The following is a 20,706-nucleotide window of genomic DNA, read 5'->3' on the forward strand; positions in this document are numbered from 1 at the left end:
TGCAGGGATGGACATCCAGTAATTTCTTTGCACTTGGGAAAAGTTGTGGTAGTCTCCATGAGGTGCCTCCTGCTGCACTTCTTTTAAAGCCTTCTGGTGATTTCACTTAATGCTCCCTAAATCTTCCTGTTTTAGAAGAGGCTGTGAAGAAGCATTCTCTGATGCTGCTGCTTATGGCTTACATAGATTGTTATCACATCTCCCCTCAACTGTTTCTTTTACAAGCACAGAAGTTATTTAGTGGTCCTTTGGATAGATTACGCTCCACACCAATGGCTGAGGACTTGTAATGTTTGAACACAATGTAAGAAACAAAAAAATTAAGAACCAGGATTCCTCAATGAAACATATGGAAGAAATACATTTATTAGATATTTTGCACAAGCGTTACCCTAAAAGTCAATCTAATAAAAAACCCATATTACCTTTGCAGGTGGTTTGAATGAGGATGAACTTAAAGCTTTTGATAAAAACCTGATGCCATATTTCCAGCCAATAGCAATAAGAAGTATACCTGCTGAGATTTTCCAAGTAAGAGCTTTATTAGTGAAGGAGTAATTGAATTTTTGTTGTTTTAACTCTGGTATAAATAAACTGCAGCTCTGCTTTGGGGTTTCAGTAAGACTTTTTCAGCGGTTTGATAGACAGGGATCTAAAATGTTAACTTTAAACTGTTTATCTGTACTTGTGATGAGCATAAAATAGGTTAAGCAAGCTTTGTTTTTTCCTCAGAATGAATATCAGAGAAAAAGCAAAACCTGGGGTCAGAAAGCACAGAAGGGCCTCTCTTTCTTTACACACTGTATTCAGATCTGAGTTTTCTTCTCTGTTTATTAACATTTGCAGAGATGCTATCACAACTACAGGTTTCTCTGCTGACTTAGGTAAGAGCCTTTTTATTATCCTAAAATCTGGCAACATTTCCCTGAGTTAGCTCTGAGGAGCAGATTGTACAAGCAGATACAGATCAGAAAGGAATTACATCTAATTACAATCACTCTGAATGTGGACCAGAAATTAGAACGTGGATCTTGAGGTCATTGGCCCAGACTTTATTTGACTCCATGACAAGATTAATATTCTGCGTAGTCTGGTCTCTTTCAGATGCTCAGGCAAGTGATGTATTTATGGCCAGATGAGCTAAACAGATAGTTAACTGTGTCAGGTTCCATAAATGAGAATATCTCCTTGAACAATTACTGTTTTGCACAGTACCACTGACAGTTTAGATAAGCTGGAGATGTTCTTAGCCAAACTGTTTGTCTGGAAAACAGGCGAAGGTGAAGGTCTATGGCATCTTACAGAATTTCTTGCAAAGAGCATACTTTTTTGTTAGTAAGAGTGGTAATAATAATACAAAATGTGCTTAGAAAACAACAGGGAATCTTCCTGGAACATTTTGCTGTATTTGAAAGACTCAAAGCAGAATTTGTTTACATAGCTTTTATGCTATTTTAGAGCTACATACATTATTCAGATTTTGATTTTTGAAAAACTACACTGTATAATGGACCTTGAGTTAGTTTAAAAGTGCCTCATTTCAACATTTCTGGATGACAGGCATTTACATCAGTTTACGAGGTTTACAAGAGCATATTGTTTGCTAGACAATGAAAAACTGGGAAGGGTTTGTTCCGAGGTCTGACCTACCTGGAAGGGGAAAATATAATCCCTTGTAAAGTAGAACCTGGATGCAGAACTGTTGCTACAGAGATGGCATGTTGTGCAGGAAGCCTGCAATTCTTGGGACTGCAGATTATTAACTGGAATTGAAGGCATCCAGCATGGCCAATACATGGCAGGTTAATTTCTGTGTAACAGAATTACTATAAGATTATAATTTCCATTAAACACAAACTTCAGTATGACCAGACTTGGAGGACTTTCAGTCTATAAGAGGAAACAATAATGAGATTAAAGCAAATTATTTTTCAACTCACTGTTTTCTCTACTGATAGCTCCAATCAAGGGTTAAACATAGATTCAGGAGAGGTTGCATGGGAGCACAATAGATGAAAGCACAAGAAGATGCACAGTGTCACTGGACTTTGCACAAGTCAGGAAAGTTACTGGAAAATGAAACTCCTTTTACATATTGAAGCAGTGTCCAATATAGTGTTAGCACAGAAAGCTTCTCAAGCTGTTACAGCCAAGCAGCAAGCAGCCAGTGAAGTAAATTAACAAAGAGCTTTTTCTAAGCTCTATTGAGTTTTCCTATAGAAATACAATGTTGAAGGCTATTTCTCCTCATTCCTTACCTGTGTGTGATCAGCAGTCTAAATGATTTTTTCTGGCTTTTTCACTCCCAGGCATTGTCACCAGAACAAATAGCAAACCTGGGCCCTGAAAATGCTGCTATGGTTACAGGATCACAGCGTGAGCGTCTGAGTGCATCACAGCTCCAGAGCCTTCAGCTGGCACTGGATGGAGCCAGGACCAGAACCCCAGAGGCACCCACCACAGCTTGTATACCGCTGTCGAGGCGACCCCCAGCTCCTGGTGGTGAGTGTGATTCCCACTTCTACTTAGAGGGGAGGGTGCACGTTTTACAGTTCGTAATAGTTCACATGCAGTCAAGCCAGCACTGAGAAATTATCTCTATCAGACAGCAAATATTGTTCCTTCCATTGCTACAAGCAAGAGATAAGATGATGAAGAAAAGAGAGGAATGCTGAGGTGCTAAAAGAGGATTAAGGGGGACTAAATTGCTACCCTGCTCTTGCTGAAATTAAAGCAGATCTGACTGGAAGCAACTGACCTGTGCTGTCAGTCCACATCTCTCACACACGTGGCACATTCTCCTTGTAGATATGCCACAGGGAGGAGTTTCCTGGGCAAAGATCACCTGAGTCCTTGAGTCTCTCATTCATTATTCCTGTTATACCTATTATTCCATACTACCCCTATGAAATGCTTCTCTGTGGAGCTGTGTGTGGAAATTGACCATTCCAAATGTTGTCATCTTTTGAGCTGCTAAATGTAAATAGGAGGACTGAAATGCTGTAATTTGCTACACCTCTTCAGGCTGGCTTAGGTAGGATAGCACTGAACTGAAGCATGTTGTAAGGCATAAAGCATTCTGCTTTTTCAGGTGCTCCCTGTCTGAGCGACTTTGGCATCTGGTTGTGTGCTTTGTTTGCACTTGCAAGTGCCTTTCTGAATCCATGATTGTTAAGCTTATGGTAAGTTATGTTTTCAGTTAGAGGGTTCTTTTGTAACAGAGACTTATATCACATGTAACAGCGATGGCTTAGCAGTAACATGGGAGGATGAAGGACTGAGGCCTCCTTTCTGCTTTGAAAATGGAGTAACAATTTCTGAATAACTGATTTGTATTGCAGAGGTGTCTTGTAACTCTATTAGCCTATCTCAGACTCTAATCGAGAGTAAAGCACTTTATCTTATCTTTACTATAAGACCAGCCTTAACAAAAGTATATTTAAAATTCCATGTAAAACCAATCAGTTTGTGCGCTTCTTTAGAGTGTGTTGTTGGTATTAATCTGTATTTTGCTTGTTCCAGTCAATTGATAAGATTTTATTCCACAAGCGCTGTGATAACCTCCAGCTAAATGAATGTTGCCATTAACTTTTATTAAATTTTATAATTTTAATAAGATTCAACAAGAGCACTGATGGGCTTACGTTAAGAGTTAAGCAAACTAAATGCTCTAGTGTTCCACTCAGTGCTTAAGGCTGCAAATCAAGGTATATATAAAAAAAAAAAAGATATTTTTCTTTGCTTTTTGCTTTTCAGTGTTCTGGAGATGATGAAAAGGAGGTGCCGAAGATCTGCAGCTTAGCACAAGTAGCAGAATGAAGAGGTGCTCAGATGCCTGAGTGCAACCTGGTTTTTCTTTAAAGCAGCAGCTTCACCTGGCATCATGTTGTGAAGTATCTGCTTTCCTTTCCTTTACCATTAACAAGTAAGATGGGATCCCTCCAAATACTTCAGAATAAATTTCAAAATTGCAAATGCCTTATGTGTATCATGAGAAGGTCACCGACAGATAAGCTTATATGTTAGAGAGGAGCCTGAATGACACAGAGGACAGGGATGTATTTTATCCCAGCCCTTTTTATTCTGGTTTATTTGGTCATGCTATTTTAATCCATCTGTTGCATTTTCTTATTATAGTTTATAGCCTGAGGGCAGAGGCTCTTTCTATGTGACATATTAGAAGCCACACTAAAAGTTACTGCTGTTGCAATAAAATAATTTCATCTCTGGGACAGTAGTTTAAATCCTGCTCAGCTAAGAAGTAGCTGTGTGATATTATTTAAGCATTTTTAATAAATATATTCCCAATGGCTGCTTGTATACAACACGGAATTGTTACCACAGAGGACAGTGCAATACTGTTAGTATTTGATGTGACAAAATGCACCATGGAAAGCTTCTTATTTTCATCACAAGATGACCCTCCACTTTGGTCAGAGTCGAAGGATACAGCTGGAAACTGTAGGAGAAATCTGTTCACTGGGACTGTCAATCCGGCACTTTCCACAAGGTCTATAATAATTTAACATAACTATAAACCACATATAGTTTGTGTGTCTAATGCTTTTCATGTCAGATCTAAGTATTTTAAACTATGGAAAAACAGATACATTAAAAATTCTCTGCATGTAAATATACATTTTTGTGTTCGTCAGCATGGTTTTATGCCAAGAATTCACGGTACCGTTTTCCATTTTGTCACTACAAAAGTCCTTATCCTGGAATTAAAAGAAGGCACTGAATGGTCTTAAAAGTTCAGCTTCTCCGTTTAGGGCATTGCTGTAGTAAATGCCTTTCAGACTTTTATCTGTATTTCTTTATGGCAAACATCAAATCTAGCTTCTTTGCACTGAAAGCAGATTTGGAAAGTCGCTACAGTTGGGGAAGAGAAAAGAATGGAGCTGGAGAGAAGCAGCTGCAGCATCTTGCTGGGGAAGGGCGAGCTTTTGCTGCTGCTGGGTTGTACCCACCACTGTCCCAGACAGTCTGTAAGTCCTGCAGCAGCAGCAGGAGCCAGCCTGCTTTTCAGGACTCTCTTATTGGCAAAGGAAGCAGTGAGAGCACGGCCATTTTTCACCCCCTCCTTTGCCCTTCAGCAATCTGCTGCTTTGGGAACTGCCTTTGCCTATCTCTAACCGTAGAAAATGTGACATGATGTTGCAAACAAAACTATATACTTTGCATTTTATAAGCAAAGAACTGCTGCAAGTTGCCTTGCAACTTTTTCTCTAGTGCTAATGGCAGAATATCTGCTTTTCCCCTACTGCGTTTCCTTTTCTGCATGTTAACAGTGGATTGTGGCATTTCTTTAAATAGAAATAAATCCCAGCAAATACATGCGAGCACCCACTGAAGCAAAAAACCCTTTGATGGATCAAACACATTATACTTGTCTGTTTTCTCATCTTAAAAAGTCCTGCCTCATTGAGATGTGAAAGCAGTAAAAGGTTGTTTGGTTTCCATAAATTACTTGACTTGAATCTTGTGTGCACTTCTGTGAAGATGCAGGAGAAATACTGTCATAGTCAAGAAGAGAGACAGCATTTCCAGTTCAGCTGTGAAAGTCAGACACGTGACTTAGCTACACCAAGTGCTTCAAAAGCCCATATGAGCCGAAAATAATCTTCTGTCAATGTACCTGGGAGTGATTCTGTCTGCAGTTATGTGAGTCAAGAGTTCAGCTTCTAATTGGAGCAGGAATGAGCTCTTTGTTTTGTGCCATCTGTGCTGTAATTTCTTTCAAGCACATGTGCTTTTAAATAGCTGAAGTCCTTGATTATTTATTAATTTTATTAATAATTATGTTAATATCTTCACTGCATTTAAATTTGGTCAGAGGCTTATCTATTTCTTATAAGAGCAGTGTAGAAAATGTAAATGCAGAGTTCCCACTGGATGTTGAATTTGCTTCATGGTGAGAGGAGAAGAGTCCTCTTTGCTTTGCGTGACCACGTGAGAGCGTCTCGGATGATGAGTATTGTGGAAATGTAATTTTACTTTTGCCAATGTATGAAGGTCAAAGATGAAAAGTTTCATTCTACTGAAGCTGTGCATGATGTGGCTGTCTCTAAATTCTTGAAAGACACGGGCCTAATATCTCAAGAGAGCTGAGAACCGTGTTTTACTCCCTTATAGGCCTTGATTAGTAAGATACGCACTCCTGTGTCATATGATGTAACACAACCACATGGACTGCTTTAATCCACTGCTGTTGAGGTCAGGGCTCTTGTCTTCCCTCCCCGGTACAACAGGAAGGAGACTGGGGAGAAAAGACAAGTCTGCAAAGAATACACACAAACTCTTAATGAACATTAAATTTCTCTTATCCCCAGAAATCGGAAATTATTCCTTAGAAAGAATATTTTGTGCATTGTTATACAGCGTGTTTTCAAAAGTGCAGATAAAGGCCAAACTGTTCAAACAAATTAATGTACCACTCAGGTGCCTCTTTTCATATATTCTGGTAAAGTGCTCCATAATGAGACTTTATCTGCTCAGTTCCTAAACAGAGAAATTAGGAGACTAGTTCAAATACTCTGCCAGTCCTTGTCTCTACTGGGACCTGTATCAGTTCTTTACCAGACAATATTTTTGTCAGAATTAACATCTTGTTTATTCTACCCAGAACTATACAGTCTGGAAATGCATTACGTTTTTTTTTCTGCCCAGATCAGCCAATGCCCATCTGTCTGTCCCTGCCCTTTGCTGTTCAGAATCGTTCTGCTTTTCTGGCCCGGATTAATAAGGATTTTCTTGTCCTCATGATACAAGAACACATGGCATGATCAGAATTTGCAATCCAAGTGACTATACATTGCAGTATTAATTGGTCAAACTATGATCAGTGGATTTCTTGCTTTGCTGGCAACTATGTAACACTTATTTTCTAAAATTTAGACGGTACTGATTACTCCAATAGATATTTAATAGCTCTTCTAAAAGAAGAGACACCACAGGTCCTAGAGAGAAATATGACAATTACAGTATGGTGTTTTTTTCTGGTAAACTTTTCTCCAAGAAGTGTTAACCACATATAAACACAAACTGTACAAAGAATAAGCACTGCTGTAGTCAAAATAATGTGTTGGTTTAATGCAGAAGGTAAAGCTGCCCTTGGTCATCTCTAACCAGAGCCTGACGTGTTTTGATATTTAATCAGATGTCAGAAAACAGTTCGGACCATAAACAAGCTCTAAATATATCCTGTATGAACTGAGAAAATAACTATTCTCATCATGATATCACTGATGCCGCTGCTTTTGAAAGAGGTGAATCATTTATGTAATTGTTTCCATAACTTGTATTAATCAGAGGTTTTTCTGCACAGTAAGTACATTCCACTTGTTCAGGAGAGGCACCCTCTTTTCAGCCTCTCTAAAATGATCAGTAAGATTAAGCAGTTTATTTCTGTACTGGACCCTTTTCAAGATGAGAATGTCATTGTTTTAGAAATCTGAGTTATATTCAGGAAGGGATCCATGGAAGAATGTATCATATACTTAAGCTACAGGAGAATATGCAGCAGAATGTGATGTCTGTCAGTATCTGCAGCAATATCCATTGAAATCCATGGACAGCTTCACCAGGATTCCATTCCTGAGACCATCGAGAAAAGGCACTGACGAAGCCTTTCAGCTGGCTACAAAAAGCGCAGTCTGTCCACTTATTGCACCTGCCCAAGACAGCATATTTATCCCAGGTAATATTTCATGCTCTATTATGTCTTTCTAAGGGAAGATACATCTGTGATTGAAGTGTTTATAATTCTTCAGACCACAACAGAGTGAAGGTGCGATTCTGTACAGCCTCTCATGAGACATTGATTTCAGGCAGTACGAACTTCAGTACCTTGCTGTATCCTATGACAATCCTTATCCACTTCTGTAATGTCCTTTGCATCACCTGAGTACGGTGAGCTCTGACACCAACGTGCCTTTGAGAAGCACAGGTTTTCCAGTAGAGTATCAGATGTGCTTCTCACCTTCCACTTTTTTCATTGACAAGGCAAGTGAAATGTCAGAAGCCTGGAGCTTCAGTCGAGGGCTGAGGGAAGGTGAGAATTGTTCCAAGAGACGGGGAAAGCTAAGGTTGCCTGGGGGTGACAAGCCTGTTCCTAGGCTGTCAGCTGCAGGGAGATACCCAGGGAGGGCACGACTTCCTATTGCAGCTCCTCAGCTGAGGAGGTGCTGGAACGAGGAAGTGAAGAGGTGTGCCAGGTCTGCAGACACTGTGACAACAAGCTCCTTGTCTGAGGGTAGTTTCCGATCCAGAGCTGAGGCTGAAATGTGTAGGGCCTTCTATTCACGGAGTGTGGAAGAGACCTGTTAACTTTTACATTTTCATTTCACATGCTTGTAGCGTTGCCTTCGGGTGCTCTAAAAGGAATGGTATGCTCCCTTGTATGCCCTGAGCAACTGAAGAGCTTGTCAAAGGAAAGAAGGTAAAGCAAGTTAGCTTATTATTGATTCAAGTTCATCGTGGCTTTACCCATTTGTTAATACTACCAGGAGAGGTTTGTAGACTTTCCAATGAAACAGAGAAAACAGACCTTTGAAGAGGGGTGTGAAAACAAACTAGAAAATAAAAATATCTAAGAAGGTCAAGTAGAAAAAGAAGCCCCAGCAAAAACATTCAGAGAAGGATTAAAACTAAGCAAGTATTTCTCCTAATTCTTTCATGAGTCTCCCTCATGTCTGCCCTTTTCTCAGCTCACTGCAATCTCTGGTACAAGGGGGCTGTCGTGTTCGCTCTGTGGGCACAGCTTGTGGCCACACTGGTCCTGCCTGCGGCCTGTCTGGCACTGCTCACACAGGGAGCTGTGTGCTCAGGTCTGTGCTGCACAGCGCTGCTGCCAGCTCTGCTGGGAAGTTTTGTGCAGCTTTTATACAGTGTGGTTCTGTAAAAAACATCTCCTCAAGCAGGGTCTGTAGCAATGGCCCCAGCTTTCTTTGTTATTCTGATTTTAATACAGACTGCTGTGGAGTTATCAGAGGTCTGTCTTTGGGCTGGGTGCTCGATGGCAGTATCCTCCTTCAGCAGGCTGAATGTGAGCCAGCAGTGTGCACACATGGCCATGAAGGCCATCCTGACTTGTATCACAAATAATGCAGCCAGGGGAGCAGGAGGTGATTGTCCCTCTGCGCTCAGTGATGGTGAGGCTGCACCTCAAGTTTTGGGTCTGTCACTACAGGAAAGACACAGAGGCCGTGGAGTGTGTCCAGGGAGGACAATGGAGTGTGGAAATGAGTCCTACAGGGAGTGGTGAGGGAATTGGGATGGTTTGTTCTGGAGGAGGCTCAGGGCAGACCTGACGGCTGCTGCTCTCTGCAGGGTCAGTGATGTGTGTTGGGTTGGCCGTGGTGATCTTGGGGGTCTTTACAACTTGAACGATGCTGTGATTGAAGGACGCGGGTCTGTAAAGATGCAGTGCTGCCTTGTGCTGCAAGGAACAATTGTTTTGTTGTTTTTTCTTCTTTCTGGAGGATCTGTGAGCACTCCTGGGCTGCTCGGCACGAACCAGGCCCGTCACTGTTCACATAATATAACAACTGCTATCAAATACAGCATCAGCGTCCGAGTGCTGCATTACCAGCCACTTCCTTCTCCCACTCGTGCTGCTGGGCCCGTTCCCCGACTATGGAACAATCTCTATTCATCTAAAGGCTCCCGAGCAGCGCACAGCGATACCCGCAGCCCGCCCAGCCCCGCTCCGTGTCCGCCATACCCGCCACCTCCCCCCGCCCCGGGCGCTGCCGGAGCCGCCTCAGCACTAACGGCCGCGGGGCGGGGCCGCTCCCCCCAGTTCCCATCGTGCACCGGGCTCGGTGGCTGTCTGGCCACGTCCCCGGGCCACGTCGCTCGGTGCCCGCTGAGCTTGCGCCATCTTCGCTCCCCGGCTCCGGGCCGCTCCGCCGCCTCCGTCGCCATGAACATCTTCCGCCTCACCGGGGACTTGTCCCACCTGGCGGCCATCATCATCCTGCTGCTCAAGATATGGAAGAGCCGCTCCTGCGCTGGTGCGTGCGGGAGGCCGCCGGGGGGAGCGCGACGGGGCCGGGTCGGGCCGAGGGCCGGGCGCTGTGCTGGGCGCTGTGCTGGGCGCTGTGCTGGCTCCTCGCTGCGGGCTGCGGCCGGGAGGGGCCGGGGCTCGGCTTTACCGCTCGGCTTTGCTGTTCTGTGGGGCTGCTGCTTCCGTGGGGAGGGGGCGGCAGGGCCGGGGGCGGCGCGGGGCCTGGGAGGCGGCGGGGAGCGATGGCGCCCATCGACTGCGGCTCCAACAGCGGCCGGGCCGAGAGCGGGGCTGGGTGGGCCGAGCGGAGCCGCGTTGTTCCCCGGCAGCGGGGGCACCCGCGGGAGCTGCGGTTTCCTTCACGCCCAGAGTCTGCGGCTCTTGGTGCTCGAATCCCTGAGCAGCGCCGCCTCGGCCGCCCCCCCACCCCGCGGGGAGCCCCTTCTTTATGTAAGGGCCCGCTCGGCGCCGAATGAATGGGGAGCCGGGCAGGGCCGGCTGCTGCCGGGCCGGAGGCGTTGCGTCCCCGTTCCCGAGGCGCTTGTGTGTGTGTGTGTGTGTGTGTGTGTGTGTGTGTGCCGAGCTGAGCGCTCTGCGGGCTGCAGCGCTGCCAGGAGCTGCCTTGCACTCCGCACATCCTGAACTTGCTCTGTTCGCTACTCGTGCAGGGTGAGCCGGCGCTCTGCCCTTTGATTCCCTGCAGTAAGAATTGCCGTGGCCGCCCGTACCGCTGGCGTGTCCGTACGAGCGGCTGCGGCAGAGCTGGGAGGCAGAGCCCGGGCGCTGCAGCACGCCGAGCTGCCGGCTGCTGTGACGTGGCAGGAGCGGCGGGCAGCCCGCTGGGCCCAGCGCTGCCTGGGCTGAGATTTGCTCCTCAGCCGGTGGATGTTTGTGGGAGGGATTGGTTTGGGCTGCGGCCCGACAGAGCTGAGAATGGAGAAATGGAATCTCTGCTGGTTTACAGGTAAGAGGGAGAGCACGGATTCACCATGTCCAAATCAGGTCACTCATTGCCAACCACTTGATGGTGTGACAGAACAATCACACTAAATGTGGTTAAAAGCTTTGGTTTATAGTAGTGTTTTCTTTGTGTGATTTCTAACTTCATAAAATGCACGAAGTAAATGACTCCACTGTTTAAATAGGGTGCTGTCAGCAGGGTTTCTTTTTTGACGCCGAGGAGCCCACGAGCTCTTTGCTGATGACCCTTCCTGGGGATACTGCCTGGATCTGACAGGAGAGGATCTGACTCCAGCTCTAACGTTGGGTTCTGTCTGCTGCCATACACGAGGAATGCTGTCAGAGTTACAACCAGACAAGGGTTAATGAGCTGAGAAGTAACATCTCATAGTCTGAAGAAGAGAAATGAGGAGTTGCAAGGCTAAAATTGGAGTAGTACTTTAGCTAGGAGACTTGGAAGTGACCTTTGGACATGAGGTAACTTTCATAGTATAGTACAGCATAACCCGGTCTCTTTTTTCTGTTCAGAAGGTGCTCTGACATTGTTTTTCTTGGGTCAGTTATGACTGAGGATCACTGTTGGTAGAGGTTTGTTAGTAAGGAAGAGGAATTGTGTTTGTCACCGGTTTTGGTACCACTTTCTCCAGCACAGAGAAGCAGATGGGCAAATAAATGTGGCCCTCAGCTCTCCCATCTCCGTGTCAACTGGCATCTTCAAACACAGCCATGTGCCTGCACTCATTCAGCTGAAACAGTGATTCATTCACCATCCTCAGCTGAGCACTGAAATGTGTATTTATTTGTGTGGGATTGTTGCTTGGTGTATTTTAGTTCTGCCTGAATCCTTAGGAGTAATCCAGATCCATTTCCCCTCTGTGGGATTAGCGTTGGAGGGCTGAGAAGCTGGAAGGAGAGCAGTGCCTCGGGGGAGCCTGGGCTCTGCTCGGGGGGCTGCTACCTGTGGCAGCTTCTGGTTGTCAGTTGTCGTTTCAATGAATAAAAGCTGTGTAAATATATTTACTCAGAACATGTTTGTGAAGTCCATGACAAAAGCCCCTCAATGGTTACCAGCTGATGTTCGATACCTGCTGGCTGCCATTGCAGGGGGGCTTTATGTAATTCCGTTGTGTGGTCAGTTGAGCAATTTATACATGAAATAAAATTACACCTCGTGGGTGTTGGTGACTGAGGAGACTGAGCAGGCCAGCAGGTGCTTTAACAGTGCGCTGCCCTGGCAGTAGGAGCTTAGAAAATAAATGGAGGTTTCTAAGTGATCGCCAAACCGGAGGCTGTGATCCATGAAGAGCTTCGAGCCGCATGGTGCCGGCTCCGCATCTCACTGCATCTGTGTGAGCCCGCAGCCTTTGTTAGGCAGAGCTGGAGGCCTGTGGGAGCAGCTGGAGCCAGGCGGCCCTCACAGCACTCTGCTTCCTGGGGAGACACTGCCCTGCTTCTTGGAGCAAGGCTGGGCCAAGGAGCTCCTGCATCGACTGTGTTAGTCAAAATTCATCTCTTTATTTTTCCTAATTCGGTCAATATGCTAAACAGATAACGAGACAAAAGCAAATCAAGTTGTGATTTCACAGTTGGCAGGGCGACAGATTTTTTTTTGCATGACTGCTTGTTTGAGCTTTTGCATTGAGGAGTGTGGAAAACGCTCATCGCTCCGAACAGCAGCTCGGAGATAATGACTGGGAGCAGTGCAGAACGCTGCAGCCAACGTGGAAGTGACTCTGGTGTCATAATTAGGAAATCCGTGAGACTTGAAGAACACTCTGCTTTCACACGTTGTCATGGTCAGACTGTATTTTCTGATCCGTTCCCAAGTCAAATGAGATTGTTTGTGCTGTGAATTACTGCCTGGGAATTGATTTGCTTCTCTCAGTGTTATTTGTCAAGTGTTAAAGGTGACCTGCAGCAAATTATATGCTGAATCGTCTGGAAAAAAAAGTAGTGTGGGTAATGAATGTGTAATGCTTTCATTGGGCGATGGAGCTGTCTCATAATTTCAGGTATCTGCTGTGGACAGCACCGTACATTAAGCTGAAGGTTTTATGCAGTGCTTTGCCACAGGCTGTTGCCAGTTTGTCTGTTTTCTCAGAACATACTGCTTTAGGTAGGAAAGTTTTGCCTTTTGGTCAATGAAATTTGAGTTTAGAGTTAGGTTGGTTAGTATTTCTTGAGCAGACCCAGAGGAGTTGTGGTTCTGTGGCTGATGCAGACTTTGTGCTAAACTACCTGGATTTTGTTCTTTAAAAAGGCTGGGAGGGCTCTGCAGCTAAAAGCTGGCCTTCCTTAGAAAAGCTTCAGGCTGGAGCTTTCATGGCCATGATGTGCAGTAGCCGAGTGCCCCGCAGTGCCTCCATTGCTGCCAGCCCCACAAGAGCAAGCTGCAGTGGATGCTGCTGTGCTTTGGAATGGCAGCAGGGCCAAAGGGGAGCCTCCAGCTGTTGCTTTTAGCCGAGCTTGGAAGCAGGAGTCAAAGTTTTTCAGTGTATGAAGATAAAACAATAAGGAAAGGTGGAAATTTGGGAAAAGAGGGCATGGTAATGCATGTGGTTATCTCCAGAGCGACGTAATGTTTATGGGAATGAAAAGAGGAGAATGACCGTGTGGTCTGTGTGCGACAGCTGTGAGCCATGGGCCCAGCCAGCACTGTGCTGTTGTAGTGATACAGCCCCGTCATCAAACCCATCAATGCCATGTTCACCATGTCCCTCCTGCAGCTCTGCTCGTGGTGTGGGTCTCAGCTCTGCTCATGGCACAGAGCTCAGCTCCCATCCAGCCCTCCTGCACCCCATGAGCCTTTGGTCTGAACTCTGGACCTTGCCTGCTCTGCCCTACTTACCTTGGAAATCCATTCAGCCTTGGTTTTGTGGTGTGTTTCCGGAACTCCAGGCTGTCCTCAAGATTCAGAAGTCAGTAACACTGAAAGCATTAATAAAAACAGCAGCTTCTTGATTTTAGGGGCAGGTGAGGCTGCCCCTCATGGGAGGAATTTGTTGAATACATTTTGTTATTACATTTGTATTTAGATGACAATACACCTTGATCCAAACATAAAGCAGTGGCCAATAATAAATGTATTTGATACTCTCTGCTTTGTTGTGTGTGGTTAGTAACTAAAAGAAAACACTACACAAAATACCCTAATGTTGCACATGGTGATATGACACAGGCTGGAGCTGTGCACCCCAGGCCTGTCCTGTCTGGAGGGCTGCTGTGAGCACTGCTGCAAGCTGCTGTTCTGTTGGGGTTCAGAAATGTCAGGTAAACTGTTGTCTTCACTTTGGAGAAGTTTGGTGGCTGTTTTTGGCTGCTGTTCTTTTTAACCAGGGCTTTTGTGTGGTTGCTTTGCAGTCCACATAATGAGGTTTTGGGGTCTTGCTGCTTTCTGTACATTGACCTACTACAGGGATTGGGTCTGTAGTACTTACACCAGTCCAGGTAGAGAGAATTCTTGGTAACACTGAGGTTTGAACTGTGGTGCAGCTTTGCAGTGTGGTGCCCAAGGTTAGGCAGCTCACAGGTGATGTTTCTGGAGATAATAGAAGCTATTGTAAGTGACTTCTAAGTAGGGCTAGCAACTTTTCTAGTACAGTAACATGTAGGTAAGTTACAGCTGAGCTGCTGAGGGAGGTGAATGTACGGTTCTGGTTGTACAGCTTTGCTCTGGAAACCCAGATTTGGTCTTAGTTTTGTGATAAACATGCATAGAAATAAGGGATATATCCTTCCTCAGTTTTGACTTCAGGTGTTTTAAAGAGCATTGTTGCTTTTACAATAATTAATTATTTCCTTTATTGCTTTAGGTATTTCTGGGAAAAGCCAGCTTCTGTTTGCACTGGTCTTCACTACCCGCTATCTGGACCTCTTCACTTCATTCATTTCATTGTATAACACATCTATGAAGGTAGAGTATACCGGACATCAGCAAAGCTGGTATTGCTGCATGCAGAGTGCTTAACTTTGTGAACTGAGGCATCTTTAAGTGCCCACTGTGTAGTTGGGTAGAGAGTGTGGAAAATGGACTCAAAACTCTTTTCTACGCTCTACATGCAGTTATTTTAAAACTGCTTGTGTGGGGACTGTGACATTTACAACAAATGCCTCTTTGGTTATTGAAAATAAAAGCCCTTGGCAAAAGTAGTTTAAATTGTATTTCTCATTTGAGGTATTAGAAACGACTGAAGAAAAATCTCTTTTTCTACAAGGGAAACTTGTATTCAGAATGCACAGTCAGAATTGTCGCTAACATTTTGTCAGAGGCTGATCAGAAGTTTTTAGGAGTATGCTTCAAGAATGTGGCTTCCATCTGATTTATACCCCTGTGCTTGTCAGCTGGATGCAAGTCAGCTCAGATTTGGTTCTGTTGGCTCCATTTGTGCAAATACTGATGCCCAGTACAAGAAAATAAAGCAACAGACTGGAAGAGTACAGCCTGTTTGGCACTGGTGGCACCAGAGCAGACGCCCTAATCCAGTCCCTTTATTCTAGGGGTTTTGTGATGCTTTTCAGTTTTAGATCAGAGGATAATGTAACTTTGCCAGGAGGAAAGACTGGATAGTTAATAATGTGGATAATACTGAAGAATTCAGTATTTCCTTCAGGTTTGATTTTGTGTTTCTGTTTCCTTGCTGCTTCCTTTTTTTTTTTTTTTTTTTAAAGCAATATTAATTGAACTATAGGTGCCAACTTGAAATGTATTTATCTGGAAATGGTCATCACATATATAAAATAATAGGAGTTTCTTCTGTGCTCTGGGGATATAAGCAAATTGGTGCCAACTGCCTGTCTTACAGATTTGGAGGCTTTAGTTCCTGTGGTTTGTAGCTTTCTGTATCACACAGTTGTTTTCTCATAGTACCTCTGAGTATAGGTTGTATTTATTTTCATGTCTCTGGAAACCTTTTGAGCACCCCAGAACATACTTTTCTCACTGAGTAACTTTCAGGGAGGAGCTGGGGTTCACTGAAACTTTTTAGCACTTTCTCTGACCACACTTTATTACCTTTAGCCTTCAGTTGTGGTTGGGATTTCCTAAACGTGATACCTTGCCATAGAATTACAGAGCATCCTAAGTTGGATGGGACCCACAAGAATTATCGCATCCAGGTCCTCACTCAGGACCACCTAAAACCAAACCCTATGTCTGAAGTGTTGTCCAAGCACTCTTTGAACTCCAGCATCGTGAGGCTGTGATTGCTGCCCTGGGGAGGCTGTGACATGTGCAAACAGTGGTTTTACTGTTATTTTCTGTTTGCTTGTTTAAATCTGTTTCTTTTCCATTGTGAAGAACCTATACCAAATATAATTAGTTGTTTGGAACATTTTTCTTTATGGTGAAACTGAGGCAGATGTTAAACTGCCTAATGTACTGTGTTAGTGTCTTCAGGACAGTCGAGCTCTGTCCTGGTGATGGCAGAGTGCCCTTCAGGAAGTGAGGTATTCTCTGTGATTTTGGTTAATAACTGTAAAATAAGGCTACTTACCTGTCCCATGGGGAATAAGTATAAAGTCTACTGTGCTATAACAATTCAAAATGGTAAGGCTCAACATCAACTGAAATTGAAACTGAGTTCCTCTCCAGTGCTTCTGGCAGTCTTTTAGCTCTTTGTTTCATGGCCTGTTGGTTTCAGAGAACACCGGCTCTGCAGATGTAGGAGATGTTTAAAGCTGTAAGTCAAACAAGCTGGTTTGTTATATGTTAAATATCTGGGTCTAGGTGGGGCTTGATTCAGTACCTTTTTAATTGCCACATGAGCCACCACACCCCTGAGCTTTTTGGATGGGGAAAAAAAGACCTCTCCCTATTGTATGTATGCACACGTACATTTTTAGCTTAAGAGTTTAGCTTCACTGCTCCCCTTGCAGCAGCAGCAGCAGCAGTCTTCCAGTCAGTGCTGCAGTTGTTTCTGCTCAAGGAAGGGTCTCTGACATGAAAGAAACTTCTGACAGTCACTTCATCCAGAGGCAAGGTGACACTTTAAAACATCACTGGCTCATTGGTTTTGAATTATTCCCTGCTGAGAAAAGCTGAATACTGCCACATAGCATGAAATTGAAATTGCAGAAGCATGTAAGCAAAAAATACAAACTGAAAAGACAGCTTATTCTTCTTAGTACCTAGGAATGGCTTTGTTCAGTGAGTTTAATGTAATCCTGTAACCTCTGTGGGTATTTCTTTTTCTTTCCTCACTCTTCAGCTTATCTACATTGCTTGCTCGTATGCCACCGTGTACCTGATCTACATGAAATTTAAGGCCACCTATGATGGAAACCATGATACGTTCAGGGTGGAGTTTCTGATAGTTCCTGTTGGTGGTCTCTCATTTCTTGTCAATCATGACTTCTCTCCTCTGGAGGTGAGTTGGTTATGGGCAGGAGCTTACAATTATTTGCTAAAACATGTAGTACATGAGGTGTATGTGTGTTAGCAGAATGGGGAGCGTTCTGAAAGCTGTCTGTGTTTAGTAGGTTCAGGTCAATTCTGTAATGAATCTTTACAGTGTAGTTGTCGCTGAGAATTTAAAGCACTGCAGGATACTGATGTTATTAATTAATGTTGAGCATTTTATTAAGCAGGAAGCTGTCTTGTCACACTAATTCAAAAGAATCCCTCCTTTTGTTATGTATGTTAACAAAATAACCCAGAATGCGAGTCGTTGGTGCCACCTGGTGAAATCAATAGAAGTTGTAATACTTGTTAAGTTCTGTAGAAACAGGAGTGGCATAGAGTATTAGAAGGGACTGTTATATATTAGGGATGCGGCTGTATGTTCTGCCACAAAAAGAATATGTACTACTGAGTTCAGGTCAGTGTTTATGAAAAATAGAGGTATCTTTAGATGCTTATTTTAAGCGGACTGACCTTGTTAAGTTCATTGGAAGGTGTGGTTTAATTAGCAAAAGAATCTGAGCAACGTTTTGAGATGTTGTTTTAAATTTTGTACTGCATTAACTCATTCTTTAATGAGTTAAAAATTTGGATGAACATGGAAGGAGGACTTCATCTTGCACTCAGCTTTTCAGAGCAGCAGCGCGGTGTTTAATGGTGTTGTATATCCTGAACTGATAGATGGGTAAACTTGTATCAGCCAGCTCCCCAGATATTGGCAGCGTGGTGTCTGAAGACTTGCTACCTTGTATCATTCCAGGGATAATTATGAAGCTTTTATTTTTGTACTGTATCAAGGATAGTTTGCCAAAACACTGTGTCTGTTCCCAGTAGAGTGGTTTTCATTGATAGGGAATGAAGGGGCAGCTCAGGTACCTCCTGCGCTTCTGTTAACAATATGGCTGTTTTATAATCTGTGCTGTTTTTCTCATTCCAGATATTGTGGACTTTCTCCATCTACCTTGAATCTGTCGCCATTCTCCCCCAGCTTTTTATGATCAGCAAAACTGGGGAAGCGGAGACCATCACTACTCACTATCTTTTCTTCCTGGGTCTGTACCGTGCCTTGTACTTAGTCAACTGGATTTGGCGCTACTATTTTGAGGGATTTTTTGACCTCATAGCGGTTGTTGCTGGTGTGGTCCAGACTGTTCTTTACTGTGACTTCTTCTATTTGTATGTTACAAAAGGTGAGTAGTGTGATAACTTGCAGCTTCAGGTAGTGAAATGTAGCGCTTTGATGCAAATCCACTTCATAAACATTTCTAAGTTGATAATTCTCTATGCAAGTTATTACTGTAATCTCCTTTTTAGATTTATCAGGGACACGTTCTGCAAGTTCAGGGTATTTCTGAAGCCTGTTTTTAATAGAGATAAATGTATCAACAGTTTGAACTTTATTGACAAATTTGAAAATAAGTCTGACTGAATACAGGTTGGAGTTTTCTCTGTCAACAAGCACAACCCTCGTGCTTCTATTGGCAAAGTACTTTTTGTGCAGGTGTTACACTTACAGACAATTTCCTCCAACACTTTAAATACTGTTGGAGTCCAGAGGTGACTGCACATATCTGCAGATGCTAAGCATAGAAGCAGTTGTTTTGGTTGGACCTATTACCAATTATGCTGTCATTGGTATTCCAGCATCCATCATATAACCACAAAGCTACGTGAATGTGGCTGTTAGTCATTACTCTAAAAAACCACAGTCACAGGATAGCATGTCCAGTGGTGCTGGAAAGGGAATGCCAGGGTGTCATGAGAGGGCAGGGTTGGGATTCTGACTTCATTGTAGTTTTGCTGATCTATGTTGAGTAGAGAGGTAAGTTTGGCAGAACTAAGGGCAGTGTTCCTTTTCTACCCAAGTGACCAATAGGTTTTGTTCCCTTTGAAGTTGTAACAGTTGTGTCTCTTGGTCACATCTTTGTTTTGCTAACTTTTAAATTTCTTCTTTCCTACAGTACTCAAGGGAAAGAAGCTCAGTTTGCCAGCGTAAGTGCCAAAAAACATCACCAGCATCTGTCCTTTGGGATGCTTGGACAGAACAATCCTTATCACAAGCAAAGGTGAAGATGCTTGAGACAGAAAGTCAGAAACACAGCTCTTTATAGTGCAGGTAGTCATCAGCGGCTCTGTAAGAACGGAGGAAAAACAACCAGCAGATTTCTGTTTGATGCATCTTGCCTTTATCTTTTTTATTACTATGTATAAAGATTTTTTACATAAAGAAACTTATACTGTATTAATAAATTCAGTGTATGGTTTCAATTGGAATAATTCCAAAAGTGAGATTTTTGTGAGATTGTTTATGACCAGGAAAAAGTGCAAACTTTTTTTTTTTAATTTTCAAGAATTTCTTTGAAATTACTGATTTTTTTTTTCTTTATTTTTTTTCCAGTGCACAAACACGTGCATCCTTGATGGATGGTACCCATCTCTTCTTTCCCTTTGATTCAATTTTCATTCCACTATATTTATTTTTTTTTTTCCAAAAGGTGAATATTTGTCAACTCGAATCTAAAACCACCAATGTTTGCTGTGATGTGCTGGTGCCCGATCCTTGTGCCATCTGCTGACGTGGAGTTCCTTGTTTCAAACATACGTTGGTGCCGGAAGGGGAGCACTCACATTCTGTAGTTGTCCTCCTTCTAACACAGGCTGATGGCAGGAGGGCAATAAGGAAATCTTACGGCCACGAGAAATTGGCCTTTCCTGTTTTTGCCATGTTTGGGAAGGTGATCCCAGCGGTGGTAGCACCTGGCAGTGCAGGTTGTGAAGGTGAGAGTCGTGGTTATGGTGCTTAGTGGCAAATGCTTGTAACTGTTTGTTCGTTCTGAACAAGGAGGTTCAATATTTGGATGTGCAGCCCCGCGACACCACTGCAGCTGTAGGAATGGGGGACGTGTGAGTTGTTGATGGCAGTAATCTGTAGGTGATCGTTTTTAAACAATATCTCCATTTCTTTTTAACGAGTGCTGTATGAGCAACGTCCATGTTCAGCTTCAAGTGGTTTTGGTGTCACTTTTGGACAACTAATATTTTTTTAATAGACTTTTCCGAGATCAGCAGCACCAGTTTCCATTCTTTTTTTCCTTCCAGTGATTCCCTTTTTTTACTGAGCTGTTGCATGATTTATCCTGTGTTACCATCCTCAATAAACACTTTATGAAATGGTGAAGATGTTCTTTTTATTATTATTGGGTTCATGTTTTATGAAATGAAGATGTTATTTTTATTATTATTGGGTTCATGTTTGCAGTCAGTGTGCAGCTGCCAGTTGTGGTGATGAGTCGCTCCAGCCCTGCAGGCCGCGAGCCGCTGTGCGCATGCGCATGAACTC

General features: G+C 43.6%; 2 protein-coding genes across 6 annotated transcripts in view; both read left to right on the top strand.

The window, feature by feature from the left end:
• The window catches only part of OTOA (otoancorin), a 32,913-nt gene extending 26,868 nt beyond the window's left edge, over nucleotides 1-6,045 (top strand). For 3 of the 5 annotated variants that reach the window (XM_015877040.2, XM_015877039.2, XM_015877041.2), the window contains exons 27-30: nucleotides 434-531; nucleotides 2,310-2,502; nucleotides 3,092-3,182; nucleotides 3,757-4,639. In XM_015877040.2, coding sequence (XP_015732526.1) covers nucleotides 434-531; nucleotides 2,310-2,502; nucleotides 3,092-3,168 — 368 coding nt within the window. In that variant the 3' untranslated portion in view covers nucleotides 3,169-3,182; nucleotides 3,757-4,639. Of the gene's footprint in view, nucleotides 1-433; nucleotides 532-2,309; nucleotides 2,503-3,091; nucleotides 3,183-3,756 lie in introns of those variants that run through there. The other 2 variants (XM_015877042.2, XM_032447537.1) reach the window with 2 other exon arrangements.
• Nucleotides 6,046-9,814: 3,769 nt separating this feature from the next.
• KDELR2 (KDEL endoplasmic reticulum protein retention receptor 2) lies at nucleotides 9,815-20,544 on the top strand. The gene is made up of 5 exons (XM_015877045.1): nucleotides 9,815-10,016; nucleotides 14,782-14,882; nucleotides 17,176-17,334; nucleotides 18,304-18,556; nucleotides 19,328-20,544. Exons 1-5 carry the CDS (start codon nucleotides 9,926-9,928, stop codon nucleotides 19,360-19,362), a joined length of 639 nt encoding a protein of 212 aa, XP_015732531.1. The 5' UTR covers nucleotides 9,815-9,925; the 3' UTR covers nucleotides 19,363-20,544.
• The last annotated feature ends 162 nt before the right edge of the window (nucleotides 20,545-20,706 follow it).

The sequence above is a fragment of the Coturnix japonica genome, chromosome 14, assembly GCF_001577835.2.
Source record: "Coturnix japonica isolate 7356 chromosome 14, Coturnix japonica 2.1, whole genome shotgun sequence".
Taxonomy (NCBI): Eukaryota; Metazoa; Chordata; class Aves; order Galliformes; family Phasianidae; genus Coturnix; species Coturnix japonica.

What these genes read in the sequence shown, in the direction of transcription:
- KDELR2 (XM_015877045.1), top strand. Translation starts at nt 9,926, where the DNA reads ATGAACATCTTCCGCCTCACCGGGGACTTGTCCCACCTGGCGGCCATC. An exon ending in GAAGAGCCGCTCCTGCGCTG is followed by an intron (nt 10,017 to 14,781) that starts GTGCGTGCGGGA and finishes TTATTGCTTTAG; the next exon opens with GTATTTCTGGGAAAAGCCAG. An exon ending in ATGACTTCTCTCCTCTGGAG is followed by an intron (nt 17,335 to 18,303) that starts GTGAGTTGGTTA and finishes TTCTCATTCCAG; the next exon opens with ATATTGTGGACTTTCTCCAT.